The 18,378-nt window shown below is 42.0% G+C and overlaps 4 protein-coding genes across 4 annotated transcripts; all 4 read left to right on the top strand.

Annotated features, from left to right (window-relative positions):
• Window positions 1-2,108: 2,108 nt before the first annotated feature.
• On the top strand, window positions 2,109-3,002 carry LOC310925178 (odorant receptor 131-2-like; the record flags this gene model as incomplete). The annotated part of the gene is made up of 1 exon (XM_083887052.1): window positions 2,109-3,002. One exon carries the CDS (start codon window positions 2,109-2,111, stop codon window positions 3,000-3,002), a length of 894 nt encoding a protein of 297 aa, XP_083743178.1.
• A 3,112-nt stretch (window positions 3,003-6,114) lies between these two features.
• Window positions 6,115-7,026, top strand: LOC310925177 (odorant receptor 131-2-like; the record flags this gene model as incomplete). The annotated part of the gene is made up of 1 exon (XM_083887051.1): window positions 6,115-7,026. The coding sequence occupies one exon, from the start codon at window positions 6,115-6,117 to the stop codon at window positions 7,024-7,026; it is 912 nt and encodes a 303-aa protein (XP_083743177.1).
• A 2,678-nt stretch (window positions 7,027-9,704) lies between these two features.
• On the top strand, window positions 9,705-13,160 carry LOC310925176 (odorant receptor 131-2-like; the record flags this gene model as incomplete). The annotated part of the gene is made up of 2 exons (XM_083887050.1): window positions 9,705-10,023; window positions 12,538-13,160. 2 exons carry the CDS (start codon window positions 9,705-9,707, stop codon window positions 13,158-13,160), a joined length of 942 nt encoding a protein of 313 aa, XP_083743176.1.
• A 1,154-nt stretch (window positions 13,161-14,314) lies between these two features.
• LOC310925175 (odorant receptor 131-2-like) lies at window positions 14,315-18,090 on the top strand (the record flags this gene model as incomplete). Its single annotated transcript, XM_083887049.1, has 2 exons — window positions 14,315-14,653; window positions 17,488-18,090. The coding sequence occupies 2 exons, from the start codon at window positions 14,315-14,317 to the stop codon at window positions 18,088-18,090; spliced, it is 942 nt and encodes a 313-aa protein (XP_083743175.1).
• Between the last annotated feature and the right edge of the window lie 288 nt (window positions 18,091-18,378).

Here is an 18,378-nt window from a genome sequence, read left to right as displayed (position 1 = left end):
CATCCTCCACAGGGATGTCAGGCCGCCGGTAGTCCTACCACCAGTAGAGGGGCAGAAGTAAACAGTCCCCACCACGTGGTGCTCCTAGATCAAATTCCCGTGTGGCGTGTTTCAGTTAAGGATCAAGACCCCCCCCCCCTCCACCTGTTGGTGGGGTGTTTCGGTTGTGGATCAAGACCCCCCCCCCCTCCACCTGTCGGTGGGGTGTTTCGGTTGTGGATCAAGACCCCCCCCCCTCCACCTGTCGGTGGGGTGTTTCGGTTAAGGATCAAGACCCCCCCCCCCCCCCCCAGGATACCGTGAGGACACTAATTCATTCTAGACTGATTGACATGTAATCAATGTACGTTGTTTATGGAACAAACCTTTAATTATGCACGTCGTGTGAAATGTGTAGTGCGTTGATGTAGGTAGCGCGTTCCTGTTTAAGGACGTGACTTTATGTACTTTAGGTAAATGTTACATCTGCTTAAGCCTTAATTATTATCATTGATGGATTAATTGTAATCTGCAATCTGTAAAACTGTTTGAATTGTTGCTGTGGCTTACTTGGGTTCAAGAACCAGGAAGCCAAGTGAGAGGTGTAGAACTTTCTAGCAGTTGTTCAGCGCGTTCTGTGCGGAATCAGAGTGAGATTGTCGTCAAAGCAGTCGCAATCAAAGCTTTAACATCCAAGGCAATTCTTGTATATAGCTAACCCCTTATTTGTTTGTCGTCATCTGTAACTGATCATCAGAACCCGTATGCTTTGCAGGTTTACAACCTATTAAGCAGTGTATTGAGTTGTGTTTAGAATAAAACCTCTTAAAGACACTAAAGTTGTCCGCCATACTTGTTCTGGTCGCCCTTTCCAGAGGGTAGTTTATTGAGCTGTAAGAAGCAGCCGGTAAAAATCTGGACACCAACCATTGTACAAACATACGAGTACTGGTACTTTTCTTGTTTCTATTTGACAGTAATAAAGAATGAGATAATAACACAAGGTGAGATTACACACCTAATATGACCAGCCCAGTTACAGGGTTGCCAACTTTTGAGAAAACCTTGGAGTGAGACATCTTGGCATGCGAGCAAATGTATGGCTATAGTAATAGTTTATACATCCCAAGCTTATTAATGCTTTACACAATATGCTTTATGTATTAATATTGCTTAAAGCTCACATAGAGTGGTCCTGTTGCACATATATGTTAGTTATGGAGGTCTACTTACATACATTAACTTGTTTTTATGCTCAAAAACCTCCTAGTTGCTGTAAAGGAGCCGATAGAAATCCTCTTTTCTTACGGTGTTTCCCAGCCGCGAGATTTGAGACTCAACTCTCTCACCCAGAAGACAGAGTCTTGTGATTGGCCAGTACCCGGAAGTACACCCGCTCTCAGAAGCGCAGCTCCCCCCTCTGGAACAGTGGATGCACTGCTACTCATTATCAAAACATTGTTTTAACAATGTTTAAAAACAGCTTCTTCACGACTCCCCGCCGCAGTCTCTTTTATGACTTTGACCCAGAGTCAGAAGACACTGTCGCTCGTGAAACACCTCCACAACGGACATTCTTCTTCTTCTGCGGTTCAATGTACACAACCGGATGAGCCCGGACTAGTTCCCAGAGCTGGACGTTCTGCTGGTCCGGAGAACCGGTGTTTACGTAACCGGACCGGGTTTTTTCAGAGATCTCGCTGAGCCTGAGATTACAATACAACACAGCGTTCTGTGGTCCACAGGCTTTGTCTGGAAACCCGTTTTCACTGATACTTGTGTTGTTGTTGTTGGATTCATCATAGATTTGTGATGTAAGATTACAACATCACAAAATAAATAAATACAAATAATAGAACTATGAAGCAGCGTAAAGTTAATTATTGGTGGGTCTACACACCTGACCTGTGGACAGCCAATGAGGGATCAGGACAACACTGCATTGCTCGGTGTTATATTTACATTATCTGTGTCAGAAAGGCTGCACAGAGCTCAGCAGGAGACTCAACTGCACAGAACTACAGCATCTCCTCACTGGAGAAACTTGCTCCACACAGGATCTGAACTTTTATTATAAGAGGCACTTTTTGACAGTTCTCTCAAAGAACAATATGAATTCAAACAACTCAATGTTTGGTCAGACTTCAGCGCAGCTGCAAAGTAAGTTCATTATTGTGCAGGTGCTGGTGGTGATTTTTCTCTGCATCAACTTGTTGCTGATCGTGACCTTCTTTAAAAAACAGTGTTTCTACACAACTTCTCGCTACATCCTCTTTGCTGTGACGTTACTGTCTGACAGTTGGTTGTTCGTAGTGTCCGACCTTCTTTTCATCCTCACCTTTTTTCGAGTCACCGTGTGGGTTTCGTTGTGCAGCATCATCTGCATCAGTGTGCTCTTGTACCTCATCGTCACACCGGTGACTCTCACAGCGATGACACTGGAGCGCTACGTGGCCGTTTGTATGCCCCTACGTCACGCAGAGCTGTGCTCCACACGCAGCACCGTACACGTCATCCTCATCATTCACGGACTCAGCTCTGTGCCCTATGCTGTCATTTTTATCACCTTCTTTGCTTCAGCATCTCTTGACTTTTACCATCAATATAAGATATGCTCTGTAGAGATTTTAATTATGTATAAATGGCAGGATCTCGTCAGGTCAGCTGTGTTTCAGTTCTACTTCCTCATCATGTGTATCATCATCATGTTGTGCTACGTTAAAATGTTGAAAGTGGCCAGAACTGCGTCAGGAGATGATAAAATATCGAGGAAAGGACTCAGGACGGTGACTCTTCATGCTTTCCAGCTGCTCCTCTGTCTCATCCAGTTTTGGTATCCTTTAATAACGTCGCCTCTAAGTGACATTGATTTTATTGCCTTTCATCGTGTTCGGTTTTTCAGCTACATAGTGTTTCATCTTTCACCGCGATGTCTTAGTCCTCTCATTTATGGCCTCAGGGATGAAATGTTTTTCACCGCACTGAAAAAATGCCTCACCTGTGGCTTGTGTGACAGAACATAAAAAAAATGTTTTCATGTTTGCTATAGTCTTTTATTTGCTGTTATATTTTGTTAGATAATCAGTTGCATTGGTAAACCATATAGGGACAATTAAAACCAGGTGGTATTAAACTGCCATAAACAGCTCAACCATCTACTTAACTATGTACAAAATACTCTGATGAAAAAGTTGATGGTTAATTTAGAAATTGGTTAATAATCAGCCTTAAATCCTTCATGTAAAACATGTAACTTCATTAAGCTTCATCACACACGTATGTGTACAGCTTTGATTTAGGAAATAAAGTATGAATTTTCATCCTTTCCATATCTGCTGTTGTGATTTTTATGCTGTGAGAGAGGGCTGCACAAATCTGGAAAATATGTGAATCACTTCTTTTTTTTTTTGCTTAGAATTTAGATCATGTTTCTCTGGCACAATTTTTTCACAAATCCAAATGTTTATTGCACTCATGAACACAATATTAGAAACATTCAAGTAAAGTGCAAAACAGTGATTTCTTTAGGTTCCGATCATGGTCCTGCATAATGGGCTTATTGTGATTACTGTTGTTATAATTATAATCGTGGCTTAGGTGACATTAACAAGTCCAGCTCGTGGAAACACGCCATGTTGTGTTTCTACTAGCTTGACTCGTGACATCATAAGCAGGGAAAATGCGTGACATGGTCAAACAAGAATCAAACCAAACAATGCCAAAATGTAGATCAGTTGTTCAAGTTTAAGGGCTGTATTGCCCTCAATATTGAGATTTTCTGAGACCACTCTTGGGAGCAAGGGCTACCCAGAATGCATTGTGTGTTTTTGCCATAAGAAAAATGGTACGCTACCAATGAGGTATTTTCTTTGTTAATAGAGATATAAAAAATATGAAAACCATTGTATTATCTTAGTTTAGGCCCATATTATGGATTACTGACGTCATTGTCGCGTAATGAATAATACTCATAATAATAATAACATTTGTTTTAATTTTACGATCTTTTGTCAATAGCCGGCCGATGCGGACAAGCGATCATTTGCTATCGTTTACTGTCAGCTGAATATGTCCGTGGTTGTGGTATTTGTATGAGTATCATCTTATAACTAACTGACAACCTAATAACTTGACTGACAAACGGATCGTAATAAATAATCGTGTCGTAAATGTGTTCTTCTTCCTCTTTTTTGGAGTTGACAGACTGGACGCAGCTTTCCCGTTATTCTGCCCCCCACAGTCTGAAGACGTATCTGCATTTAAGGGGTGTCCCATTTCTAAGTGACAAAATAACCCTCAACACTTGGTTTTGAGGCCAGTTAAGATTAAGGGTTGAGCTTGAGGGTTAAGATTGAGGGTTAAGATAGGAATTGGAATTGGCCCATAGTCTTTCCAGCGAGTCCTGGGTCTTCCCGGGAAGACCCAGGACCATAAGTGAGGATAGGAGGGTAGATCGACCGGTAAATTGAGAGCTTTGCCTTTTGGCTCAGTTCCTTCTTCATCAAGACAGACCGATGCAGAGTCAGCATTACTGCAGACGCCACACCAATCCGTCTGTCGATCTCTCGCTCCATTTTTCCGTCACTCGTGAACAAGACCCCGAGATACTTAAACTCCTCCACTTGGGGCAGGATCTCATCCCCGACCTGAAGAGAGCACTCCACCCTTTTCCGGTTGTGGACTATGGTCTCGGATTTGGAGGTGCTGATTCTCAAATGGGAAAACAGGACTACATCATCTGCACAGAACAGAGACCCAATCCTGAGCTCACTAAACCGGACTCCCTCAACGCCCTGGCTGCGTTTAGAAATTCTGTCCATAAAGCTTATGAACAGAATCGGTGACAAAGGGCAACCTTGGCAGAGTCCAACTCCCACCAAAGAACGGGTCCAACTTACTGCCGTCAATGTGGACCAAGCCCTGGCACCGGTCGTAAAGGGACCGAATGGCCCTTACCAAGGGTTTCGGAACCCCATACTCCTGGAGCACTCTCCACAGGGGCCCCGAGGGACACGATCGAACGCCTTTTCCGAATCCACAAATCACATGTAGACCGGTTGGGCGAACTCCCATGCAGCCTCCAGGACCCTGCCAAGAGGATAGAGCTGATCCACCGTTCCACGACCAGGACGAAAACCACCCTGTTCCTCCTGGATCCGTGGTTTGACTATCCAACAAACTCCTGTCCAGGACCCCCGAAAAGATCTTACCCGGGAGGCTGAGGAGTGTGATACCCCTGTAGTTGGCACTAGAGCTTAGATCGGGCCCAAAAAATCAAGCCCAACCCGAGCCAGTGCACGTTGTGTCTAAGCCCAAAGAAAGGGTTTTTCAAGGGTTCTTGGTAACACTAAGGGTTCCAGTAAGAACCATTTTGATCCAGAGAACCCCTTAAAACCCCTTTCCTGAATAAAGAGTTTTAAAAGGGTTCTTGGTGGAACTCTCCAAAAGGGTCCCAGGTGGATCCTTTATAAAAAGGTTCTACCTGGAGCCAAAAAGGGTTATCCTATGAGGACAAGCCGAAGAACCTTATATGGTTCTACTTAGCATTTTTATTTCTAAGAGTGTACTTCGCATTATGAGTAGCACTTTATAGTTTGGCTTATTTGAAGCACTTACTCTTACTCTTGCTCTTGTTTGTACACAAATGTTGAAATGCACTTATTGTAGGTCGCGAGTCTGCTTAATGACATGTTATGTAATGTTGATGTCCCTAATTCTTGCACAGTGGACTTTCAAAATAAGTCACCCAATGTTATGTTTTTATGCTTTATGTGGTCCCTAGGCCATGTCGTGAAGCCTGTCCTCACTCAAACTTGTTCTGTTCAGCAAAGTGTTGTGATGATGTAAGATTGCGACATCACAAAACTTGTGAGGCTGTAAACAGAAATGAATGGTAACAACATCTGACCTGTGAACAGCCAATGAGGGACATTGACAACACTCGATTGTTTGGTGTTATATTCAGATGATTCTGGTATGTGAAGTAATCATCTGTGTCAGAAAGGCTGCACAGAGCTCAGCAGGAGACGTAGATGCACAGAACTACAGCATCTCATCACTGGAGAAACCTGCTCCACACAGGATCTGAAGTTTTATTATTACAGACACTTTTTGACAGTTCTCTCAAAGAACAATATGAATTCAAACAACTCAGTGTTTGGTCAGACTTTAGTGCAGCTGCACAGTAAGTTCATTTTCGTGCAGGTGCTGGTGGTGATTTTTCTCTGCATCAACTTGTTGCTGATCGTGACCTTCTTTAAAAACCAGTGTTTCTACACAACTTCTCGCTACATCCTCTTTGCTGTGATGTTATTGTCTGACAGTTTCTTGTTCGTAGTGTCCGACCTTCTCTTCATCTTTGCCGTTTTTCGAGTCACCATGTGGGTTTCGTTGTGCGGCTTCATCTGCATCAGTGTGCTCTTGTACCTCATCGTCACACCGGTGACTCTCACAGCGATGACGCTGGAGCGCTACGTGGCCGTTTGTATGCCCCTACGTCACGCAGAGCTGTGCTCCACACGCAGCACCGTACACGTCATCCTCATCATTCATGGCCTCAGCTCTGTGCCCTATGTCATTGTTCTTTTCACCTTCTTTGCTTTAGCATCTCTTCACTTTTACTATCAATATAGGGTATGCTCTGTGGAGATTTTAATTTTGTATAAATGGCAGGATCACCTCAGGTCAGCTGTGTTTCAGTTCTACTTCCTCATCATGTGTATCATCATCATGTTTTGCTACGTTAAAATAATGACAGTAGCCAGAACCGCGTCAGGAGATGATAAAATATCGAGGAAAGGACTCAGGACGGTGACTCTTCATGCTTTCCAGCTTCTCCTCTGTCTCATCCAGTTTTGGTATCCTTTAATAACGTCCACTCTGAGTAATATTGATTTTATTGCCTTTGAACATGTCCGGTTTTTCAGCTACATAGTGTTTAATCTTTCACCGCGATGTCTTAGTCCTCTCATTTATGGCCTCAGGGATGAAATGTTTCTCCACGCACTGAAAAAATGCCTCTCCTGTGGCTTGTGTGACAGAAAATAAAAACATTTAAATGTTTTCATGTTCGCGACTGTCATTTATTTGCCGTTATATTTTGTTAGATAATCAGCTGCATTTGAAACAACCATACATGGACAATTAAATCAAGTCGTAAAATTGCCATTAAACACCACCACCATCTACTTAACTAGATATATAACGATATAAACAGATTATACAACTTTTATAATGGACTGAAATTTAACCTCTATGCCAATAGTATTAATCTGTATTCTGTTTTGTCATGTTGTATGCTTTTGTCGACTATTGACTGAAATTCAAGGGCCAATTTATAGTTAAACTACTTATATTGAGAAAAGCAAATTTCTTGTCGAGCTTGTCTCTTTGTGTTTGATGTAATGTGTGTCAGAGGGATGAGGTGCTGTGAAAGGTCAGGGGGCTTTGGGGCTCAAAATAAGGAGCCTAAATTATACTCAAAGTACTTTACTTTGCCACGTGACACTTGTTACTTGGAGATGACAAAACAAGTTTGAATTCCCAACATACAGCAACAGGGCAGCGCTGATTAATTGATTCATAATTTATCATCATTAACTATTTTGGCAACATTTTGGTTTCAGTGTAAACCAGATCATACATGTATGTTTGTGGAACTAACTGGTTATAACTCATCATTTGTTAATTTTTTTTATAGTTTGTGGAAAAGATTTGTATTATAAGATAACACACCAACCATTGTGCAAACATACGAGGACTGGTACTTTACTTATTTTTATTTGACAGTAATAATGAATGAGATAATAACACACAGTAAGATGACACAGCTAATATGACCAGCCCAGTTAGCTAAATTAGCCCCTGAGGATGGTGTCAGTTAACCTTGGAGACTAGCGACAGTTAGCCTCCTTATTTTCTTACATTTAACAGGCTGAAACAAATTGAACCTGAGTTGCACAGTGTAAAAGAACTGTGATTGTTCACTTTGAAACTCACCTGGAGTAAAAGAAGAACAGCTGAGCAGTGATTATTTTTGCTGCTCGTAAGACTGTCTCACGCTAAGTCTGAGCTAGCTTCCTGTTGATGCAGAGTACAGCATCTGTCCACAGAGTAACCAACATGCTACTGAAACCTACTGATATGATTAAATACTGTCCTCAAGTCCAGGTCAGGTCCCACTTCTTTTGAGGTCAAGTCTTGATTCCCCATCTCTGTTAGTTGCAACCCTAAAATTCTCTTGACATACAATTATACAAAACAAAAGTAAAAACCCTATTGTTATATAATGGACAGAAGCCATCATGTTTGTCTGCAGTGAAGTGGAAATATGTCAGAAAATGTCTTTAATGCTGGGAGTATGAGTGGTACAAGGTTATGGTATGTACAATAGCCTGCAAACAAGTTTTGTCTCAGTGAAGACATGAACATAACATGCTAGTAGTGTTAGCTTTATGACGGTAACATTAGTTACTCAGTTTGGTTTTGAGCTGCAAGGGCTAGTTTTTAAAAATCTAGCCCTACAAATAGGACAGCCCTTCAGGACCATGATTCATAATCAAGTAAGCGGGCACAACATGTTTTACGCGTTATGGCATGTCCCGTTCTGTAGGGCTAGATTTTAACTAGGATCTTTAGGCTAAATGGTTCCTTTTCCCATGAAGCTGAGTTGTAGTGTGGTTATATTCACAGTTTTTGTCGCAGATTTAACATTCTGTCATCAAAATCAAACAGAAAGGTGCAACATGTTTTTTGCCAGAAATTCAACATGGTATCATGTTGTTTAATCACTGAACACAACATTTTCCCATTTTGACGGTATCCGAAGATCCTAATGTTACTGCTAACATTGGTTAGCAAGTGGGAGTGGTTTTATGATGGCACATTGGATCTATGGCACACACTTGTTCCATCTGTTTACCTGATTAGATGTCACGGTTTTTAAGGGGTGTCTCATTTCGTAGAGCTAGATTTTAAACATGTGGTCCTGAGCCACAAATGTACCAAGCTAGTGTTTTGCAGCTAAGCTGCAGCTTTCTGACGTGACTCAATTTTGCTGTGACAAGTGTACAGTAATGGCAATATAACAATAGTTGACGGTGGCTCTTTCTGTGTTTTTTTCCGACAGTTGATGTTATATAGCTATTGAGGACGGTAGCGATATTTTCACAAATGTGGTCGCAGTTTAACGTCATATAGTCTACAAACGCAATGCTGGTTTTGCTAACAGGAAAGTGGAGGAGGAGGTGGAGTCCTTCATCTGCTGCAATTTGTAGTCTATTCATTAGCTATCACTAATTATTGCACACTGGACTTTAAAAAATAAGATGGTCAAGGTAAAAATTCTTGGACCTCATGTGGTCCACAGGCTTTGCCATTGAAACCCATCTTCACTCATACTTGTTGTTGTTGTTGTTGCGTTCAGCGTAGAGTTTTTTGTGATGATGTACCATTGCGACATCACAAAAAAAATAAAGTGAACGATTAATTATTTGTGGGTTAGGGTTTTCATCTTCCTATACACACCTGAGCCAATGAGGGATCAGGACAACACTGCATTGCTCAATGTTGTATTTACATTATCTGTGTCATAAAGGCTACACAGAGCTCAGCAGGAGACTCAGCTGCACAGAACTACAGCATCTCATCACTGGAGAAACTTGCTCCACACTGGACCTGAAGTTTAATTATTACAGGCTTTTTTGACAGTTCTTTCAAAGAACAACATGAATTCAAACAACTCAGTGTTTGGTCAGACTTCAGCGCAGCTGCACAGTAAGTTCATTATTGTGCAGGTGCTGGTGGTGATTTTTCTCTGCATCAACTTGTTGCTGATCGTGACCTTCTTTAAAACACAGTGTTTCTACACAACTTCTCGCTACATCCTATTTGCTGTGACGTTACTGTCTGACAGTTCCTTGTTCTTAGTGTCCGACTTTATTTTCATCTTTAGTATTTTTCGAGTCACCATGCAGGTTTGGTTGTGCAGCATCAGCTGCATCATCGTGGTCTTGTACCTCATCGTCACACCGGTGACTCTCACAGCGATGACGCTGGAGCCCCCTTTATGACAGTCACCCAGTACTTATAACGCTGTCCCTTGTATGGACTTGTAAAAAGGAACCTGCCTACACATTGTACTTCACCTCCTGGTCTAGTAATGCAAGGTTTTGGCCCAGTCATGACCAATCGCGGGCACTGTGCTAGTCTATTGAAAGCAGTCTGTGACATTACTGTGATATCTGCACCAGTGTCTATTTTAAATTTCACGATACTGCCATTCACATCCAACTCCACGAGCCACTCATTTTCAGGGTCAGGCTGCTCAATCACGTTTGGTGTCATCTCCATCACAGCACCAACAAAAAAGGCATCTTCACTGTACTCTGAGTCCATACTGTCAGACGTGACGTTCACTTATTTTAGTGTTTTACTTTGGCAAACAGCTTGGAAGTGTCCTAATTTGTTGCATTTGTTGCATCTCTTATTTATAGCTGGGCAGGGGCGTGTGTCCCCATGCCGTCTGTTGCAATGCGAACAAGCAAACTCACAGCTGTCGTCTCTTCTCTGCCACTGCGATCTATCTTTCCCGCCATCCCTTCCATTGGATTGCCATCTTCTCTGTCTCATAGCATCCACTGCGCAGTCGACACGCAGTCACATTTTGCTGTTTTATTTGTTCACTCTGACGAGTTATTTGAATAGCTTTCTCAAGCGACAGTTCTGACTCTAACTGCAACTTCTCTGAAACTTCTGTGTCAGAGATGCCAATCATGAGCCTATCCCTGATTTGCTCATCTTTGTTCCTCTCAAACTCGCAGTACTGTGCTAACTCATACAAGCTTCTGATAAAAGCTTCTACAGGCTCATCGGGCTTTTGAACACGCTTATGAAAGCACGCCCGCTCGTGTATCACATTCCTCTTCGGCACAAAATGCTCGTGAAACTTTTCAATCACTATGTCATAGTTCATTTCAGGCCTTACTTCATCGTCGTCTTCGAAGGTGTCAAATACAAACGAGTCGTAGATAGCCTCTGCGTCCTTTCCCATCGCATAGAGAAGAGTGTTCACCTGCACTTCGCCACTGTCACGTTCCAGTTTCGTTGCCACTCGATAGCGATCAAAACGACGGCGCCACATCGGCCATTCACCAGGACGGGTGAAATCGAACTTCTCAGGAGGTCCTAACTTTGCCATTCTCACTTATCGGTTGGTAAATCAGTCACTTCTGACACCATGTCATATACGGAGGCAATAAGCGTGACTACCATGTAGGTTGCACTCATAGAACTGCCGGTTTATTTCGACGTGTGCGTATGACATCACAGGGGTGTCACTACGGTGGCCCATACATTCACATATCACTACAGCTCGGTTAGCTGCATTAGCTCCTTTAGCGCCGTTATCGCGCATACAGTCGAATCGGATCGGTCTGTTTATCAAACGGAAAGAGCAGAGCTACAAATAACCAGCGTACTTGCGTATGTGTGCCTCTGTTTTTAAATTTTAGCATTAGCGTTCATTTTTAACAATCCGGACTCACGTTTCCATGATTTCGCCAGGTCTTTTTCCAGTCAGTCGTCATGGAAAAGTGTCATACATTAACCTTGACGCCGTTGAAGTGCCCAGCACTAGCTTTAATATTGTTGTTGTGTTAGAGGAGGCGTTATGCTAACTGTGACTCCTGTGCGTCATCTAGCCATATTTTTTAGACACGGCAAAAACATCCTGAGCAGACGGCCAAAGGAAAATTGTTTTCAGTTTTTATTCCATAATTCTTTACTACACATTGGTAACTAACACTTTTCTAACATAATGTGTGAAGAAGAGGAACTCTTCACTCTACATTGACCTTTACGTTGATCTTTTAATATTAAAGATGTGCCAGAGAATCTTAGCAGTATCGTGATACAAGAAATATAGTGAATATAAAAACAAATGGGATTCAAAATGTCCCTGAAACAAATTCCACAGAGTCGAGTTAACTTCCTAACCCGGACAGAATAATCTCTGAACACTCTGTGTTTACTGTGTTCACTCTAGAGACTTGACAACTCTTGTTGTTCATGGGTGATAAGAATATGAGATGAGGAGCAATGATGCCATGAGTCACTGTAAATGAACGTCTTCACGCACAGTCTGAGGATTTAGCCGGAGTCAACGTGGGCTGCCTTCTTACTTTGCTGATATTAGAAGGTATTATATTTAATTTCTGCCTGAAACATTTCATATGAACAGTACATTTATGGCAGATAACAGCTCCTTTGTCAGTGGCCACGCATTGGGTGAACGTTTTTATGTCGTGCAGTTGCTGGTGTTGATTTTTCTGTGCATCAACGTGTCGCTCATTGTGACCCTTTTGTCAAAGGTCTACTTCTACACAACCATGCGATACATCTTATTCACTGTGACTCTATTGTCTGATACCTTGATTTTAGTCACGACTGACGTTTTGTACACCTTGGCTCATCATGCAATGACGATGCCTATTGCCCTGTGTGTTCCAGTCTATATTGTTGTGGTTGTGTACACTTTTGTCACACCTTTGACTCTCACAGCCATGACGCTGGAGTGCTATGTGGCCATTTGCATGCCCCTGCGCCACGGAGAGCTGTGCACGTCCCGCAGAGCTCTGCACTGCGTCCTCATCATTCACGGCCTCAGCTCTGTGCCGTCGATTCTCATCCTCTCCATCTTCTTTGCATCAGCTCCCAGCAGCTTGTACTCCAAACACAGGATATGCGCCATGGACATGTTTGTGTATCTCCGATGGCAGGACAACGCTAAATTATCTGTGTATCAGTTGTACTTTTTCGTCATGTCTGCCACCATCATCTTCTCCTACATTAAGATCATGAAAGCTGCCAAAAAAGCTGCAACAGGAGAGAATAACAAGTCGTCAAGAAGAGCAGTCAGAAGAGTGACTCTTCATGGTTTTCACCTCCTTTTTTGTCTCATCCAGCTGTTGTGTCCGTTCATAGAGACTGCTGTGCTTCAGATTGATTTAAAGCTTTTTATAAATGTCAGGTTCTTCAATTACATATTGTTTAATCTCACTCCAAGATGCTTGAGTCCTCTCCTTTATGGCCTCAGGGATGAAAAAGTTTTTCTTGCACTGAAACAAAATGCATGTTTTCAGTTCCACTTTGGACAAAACAGAGTGAGGATCAAGAGAATTTGAAAAAAAGAAAAAGAAAAGAGCTTTAACTTACAGTTAGTTTCATATTAGAAAAATCTGTTGATCATCTTGAAGTTATTTGGGCCATAAAATGTCCAAAAAATGTTGAAAAATGTTTCCCAAACTTCTACAAACCTAAATCCTCTACTGTTTATTGATTCATTTGTTCAATAAGCAATAGTTATTTTATCAATTAACAGTTGATTCATTGGTCAAAATAGTCCAAAAAAATCTAAACCGGTGAAAAATTGACAAATGAATGCTGACAAGATTTCTTTAAAATGACATTTTCCCTGTACGTGCCTAGTTTCAAATGATATATTTCTAAATCCTTTGCCATGTTAAACATACAACTTCATTGAGCTTCACCACACATTTGTCTTTTATGAACATGTCTGACAGGTGTCAGTTATATGTAATATTGCTGGTAGAATGTCATCAATGTCAGCTCTCTGATCTGTGAACATGGTGATGAATCTAAGAACATGTGTGAACGGAGTCTAAACTCCCAGTTCCCAGTCTACTGCAATCTGCTGTGTCACCATGAGATGTCAGTAATTCTTACAGTGAAAATAAGTCACTTAAAGTAAAAGTCCAGGGCCTTATGTGGTCTACAGGCCATGTTTTAAAACCTGTCCTCACTCAGACTTGCATTCAGCATAGTTTTGCGATGATGTAAGATTGCGACGTCGCATTCAAAAAAGAAAAATTGTGAAGCTGTAAACGGTTACTTAATGGTGGTGTGTGTGTGTGTGTGTTTAACACCTGACCTGTGGACAGCCAATGAGGGATCATGACATCACTGCATTGCTTGGTGTTATATTTACATCATCTGTGTCAGAAAGGCTGCACAGAGCTGTAGCATCTACTGGACAAACCTCCTCCACATCAGAACTTCCATTCTTCTACTGCTAAATCTTCCACATCAGGGTCGCTGGTGCCAACCCCAACTGACATAGGCTGAAAGGTGGGGTACAACTTGGACAGGTCACCGGTCCATCACAGGACCACATAGAGACAAACAACCATCCACTTTCACTCTCACAGTGACTAATCAGCATGTTTTTGGACTGTGGGAGGAAACGGGAGAACCTGCAGAAAACCAACACACCTGGATCTGAACTTTTATTTTAAAGTGCTACAGACAGGTTTTTAATATGAATTCAAACAACTCAGTGTTTGGTCAGACTTTAGCGCAGCTGCACAGTAAGTTCATTATTGTGCAGGTGCTGGTGGTGATTTTTCTCTGCATCAACTTGTTGCTGATCGTCACCTTCTTTAAAACACAGTGTTTCTACACAACTTCTCGCTACATCCTCTTTGCTGTGACGTTACTGTCTGACAGTTTCTTGTTCTTGGCGTCCGACTTTATTTTCATCTTTAACATTTTTCGAGTCACCATGCAGGTTTGGTTGTGCAGCATCAGCTGCATCATCGTGGTCTTGTACCTCACTGTCACACCGGTGACTCTCACAGCGATGACGCTGGAGCGCTACGTGGCCGTTTGTATGCCCCTACGTCACGCGGAGCTGTGCTCCACACGCAGCACCGTACACGTCATCCTCATCATTCACGGCCTCAGCTCTGTGCCCTATGCTGTCATTTTTATCACCTTCTTTGCTTCAGCAACTCTTGACTTTTACCATCAGTACAGGATGTGTTATGTAGAGACTTTTATTTTGTACCAATGGCAGGATCACCTCAGGTCAGCTGTGTTTCAGTTCTACTTCCTCATCATGTGTATCATCATCATGTTGTGCTACGTTAAAATAATGAATGTGGCCAGAAATGCGTCAGGTGATGATAAAATATCCTCCAGGAAAGGACTCAGGACGGTGACTCTTCATGCTTTCCAGCTGCTCCTCTGTCTCATCCAGTTTTGGTATCCTTTAATAACGTCCAGTCTAATTCATCTTGATTTCACTGACTTACAACATGTCCGTTTTTTTTGCTACATAATGTTTAATCTTGCACCGCGGTGTCTTAGTCCTCTCATCTATGGCCTCAGGGATGAAATGTTTCTCCACGCACTGAAAAAATGCCTCTCCTTTGGCTTGTGTGACAGAAAGTGATGGTTGCTTTGATTATTGACTTGTTTTATTCTGTTAGATAATCAGCTACATTTGAAATTCTAAATATGGACGATTAAATCAAGTAGGAGGTCGTAACACTGCCATTAAACACCACAACCATCTACAACACTATCTAATATACTGTGTGATTCTTAAGATTTGGTTTGCTGCTTTAGGAAATGACTGACAGACCTGATATAAACAGATTATAGAACTGTTATAATGGGCTGAAATTTAGCCTTGATGCTACTTGAATTAATGTGTCTTCTGTTTTGTTGTGTTGTAGGATTTTGACTACTACTGACTGAAATTCATGGGCCAATTTGTCATAAAATGACATCTGTTGAAAAAGCTTTTTCTCTTGTCAAGCTTGTTGTCTGTTTTTGTTTGATGTAACCTGTGTAAATGTGATGCTGTGGGTGCTGTGAAAGGTCAGTGGGGTTAAGGGGCTAACATTGAGAAGCCTAACTTATACAAAAAAGTAAATTTACTTTACATTTAAGCATTTAGCAGACACTGTTATCCAAAGCAACTTCCAAAAGAACTCCCCTAAGAAAGAACTCCACTAGATAGAAATAGTGGACTGATAGAGGGTGAGTGTGCAGAGGTGGATCCAAGTGCTGGGGGGAGGGGGGGGGGGTGTCAGAGTAGGTGCTTGAACATAAGATGCTCTTGCAAGAGCTGGGTTTTGAAGAGCTTCTTGAAGAAAGACAAGAACTCCCCTGTTCTGGTAGCGCTCAGTACACATGAAAAGAGTCCTGATTGTCTTGTGCAGGGTGTCGACACTGCCAGCAACAATCCTCTGATGAATGGAGTAGTCGAGGGGTAACGTAATCTATTATGAGAGCATTTAAGCACACCCAGACCCAGGAAGCACTTTGCAGGATCGCATCAGTGATTTGAATTAGATACGGGTGGCTATGGGTAGCTCAATGAACAAAGGGGTGACATGTGCCCTTTTAGGCTGATTGAAAACAAAAATTACAGTTTAAGCTGTGCACTAAGAATTATCTGCTCGGAAGACTGTCTCACTTTATGTCCAAGGTGACTTGACCTCTTGATGCACAGAGTAACCAACCTGAAAACTAATTTCAGAGTCTAAAAATGTTAGTTACGTGCCTAACCTGGACAGAATAATCTCTGAACACTAGGGCTGGGTACCGACAGCCGGTACTTTTTGTACTTGGTACCAGTTTGCGTAGGTATTGGTTCACTTTTAAAGAATCGCTGCCAAATTTCAGTACTTAAAATGTCTGGGACATTGCATCCCAGCCTACGAGAGCATGACAGCAATAATGGCGAGCTGAAAGCGGTTGAAAGTAAGACGCAGATGGCGCTCAAAATTCTAGGCAGGGCCATCCAAAGGGCAGGCAAAGAAGCTTTGGTTGTGGAAGAGAGAGATCTTGTTGTTGTTGTTGACATGGTCCTAAATGTTCTATATTTCTCACTAACCCATTTATTTATGTTTATTTACTGTTCTTAAATCTTCTTAATAAAAAAAACTGAAACTGAGAAGTGTAGACTTTGTTTTGCAACTGAAATACATTTTAAAAGTACCAAAATAAGGTACCGTTTGGTACCGGTACCAAAGTCCAGATACCGATACTGGTACTGTATCGGTTCAATTATGAACGGTACTCAAACCTACTGAACACTCTGTGTTTACTGTGTTCACTCTAGAGACTTGACAACTGTTGTTGTTCATGGGTGATAAAAACATAAAATGAGGAGCAATGATGCCGTGAGTCACTGTAAATGAACGTCTTCACCCACAGTCTGAGGATTTAGCTGTACTCAATCTATGCTCGTATAACTTTAAATAAGCTTAACACCGGAGTCAACGTGGGCTGCCTTCTTACTTTGATGATATTAGAAGGTATTATATCTAATTTTTGCCTGAAACATTTCATATGAACAGTACATTTATGGCAGATAACAGCTCCTTTGTCAGTGGCCACACTTTGGGTGAACGTTTTTACATCGTGCAGTTGCTGGTGTTGATTTTTCTGTGCATCAACGTGTCGCTCATTGTGACCCTTTTGTCAAAGGTCTACTTCTACACAACCATGCGATACATCTTATTCACTGTGACTCTATTGTCTGATACCTTGATTTTATTCATTACTGATGTTATGTTCATCTTTAGCTTCTCTCAAGTCAAGATGCCTATTGTCCTGTGTGTTCCAGTCTATATTGTTGTGGTTGTGTACACTTTTGTCACACCTTTGACTCTCACAGCCATGACGCTGGAGTGCTATGTGGCCATTTGCATGCCCCTGCGCCACGGAGAGCTGTGCACATCCCGCAGAGCTCTGCACTGCGTCCTCATCATTCACGGCCTCAGCTCTGTACCGTTGATTCTCATCCTCTCCATCTTCTTTGCATCAGCTCCCAGCAGCTTGTACTACGAGCACAGGATATGCTCCATGAACACGTTTGTGTATCTCCGATGGCAGGACAACGCTAAATTATCTGTGTATCAGTTGTACTTTTTCGTCATGTCTGCCACCATCATCTTCTCCTACATTAAGATCATGAAAGCTGCCAAAAAAGCTGCATCAGGAGAGAATAACAAGTCTTCAAGGAGAGCGCTCAGAAGAGTGACTCTTCACGGCTTTCACCTCCTTTTCTGTCTCATCCAGCTGTGGTGTCCGTTCATAGAGACTGCTGCACTTCAGATTGATTTAAAGCTATTTATAAATGTCAGGTTCTTCAATTACATATTGTTTAATCTCACTCCAAGATGCTTGAGTCCTCTCCTTTATGGCCTCAGGGATGAAAAAGTTTTTCTTGCACTGAAACAAAATGCACGTTTTCAGTTCCACTTTGGACAAAACAGTGTGAGGATCAAGAGAATTTGAAAAAAAGAAAAAGAAAAGAGCTTTAAGCAGTTAATATCATACATCTCTTAATAATTCGGCCCATAAAATGTCAAAAAATGTCGAAAGATATTTCTCCAACTTCTACAAGCCTAAATTGCCTAGTTTTAATTGATATATTTGTTATGTGGAGCCAAAAAAAACATCACGCAATCTTGCTTTTGCAGCAAGAAGACCCAGGTTTGAGCCCCGGTCAGAACAAGGGCCTTTCTGTATGGAGTATGCATGTTCTCCCCGTGTGTGGGGGCGGGGGGGGGGTCACAGTCCAAC

Source organism: Microchirus variegatus (genome assembly GCF_963457635.1).
Source record: "Microchirus variegatus genome assembly, chromosome: 3".
NCBI lineage: Eukaryota > Metazoa > Chordata > Actinopteri > Pleuronectiformes > Soleidae > Microchirus > Microchirus variegatus.
Note: the sequence above shows the minus strand (reverse complement) of the source record. Positions and strands in the feature narration are given on the sequence as shown.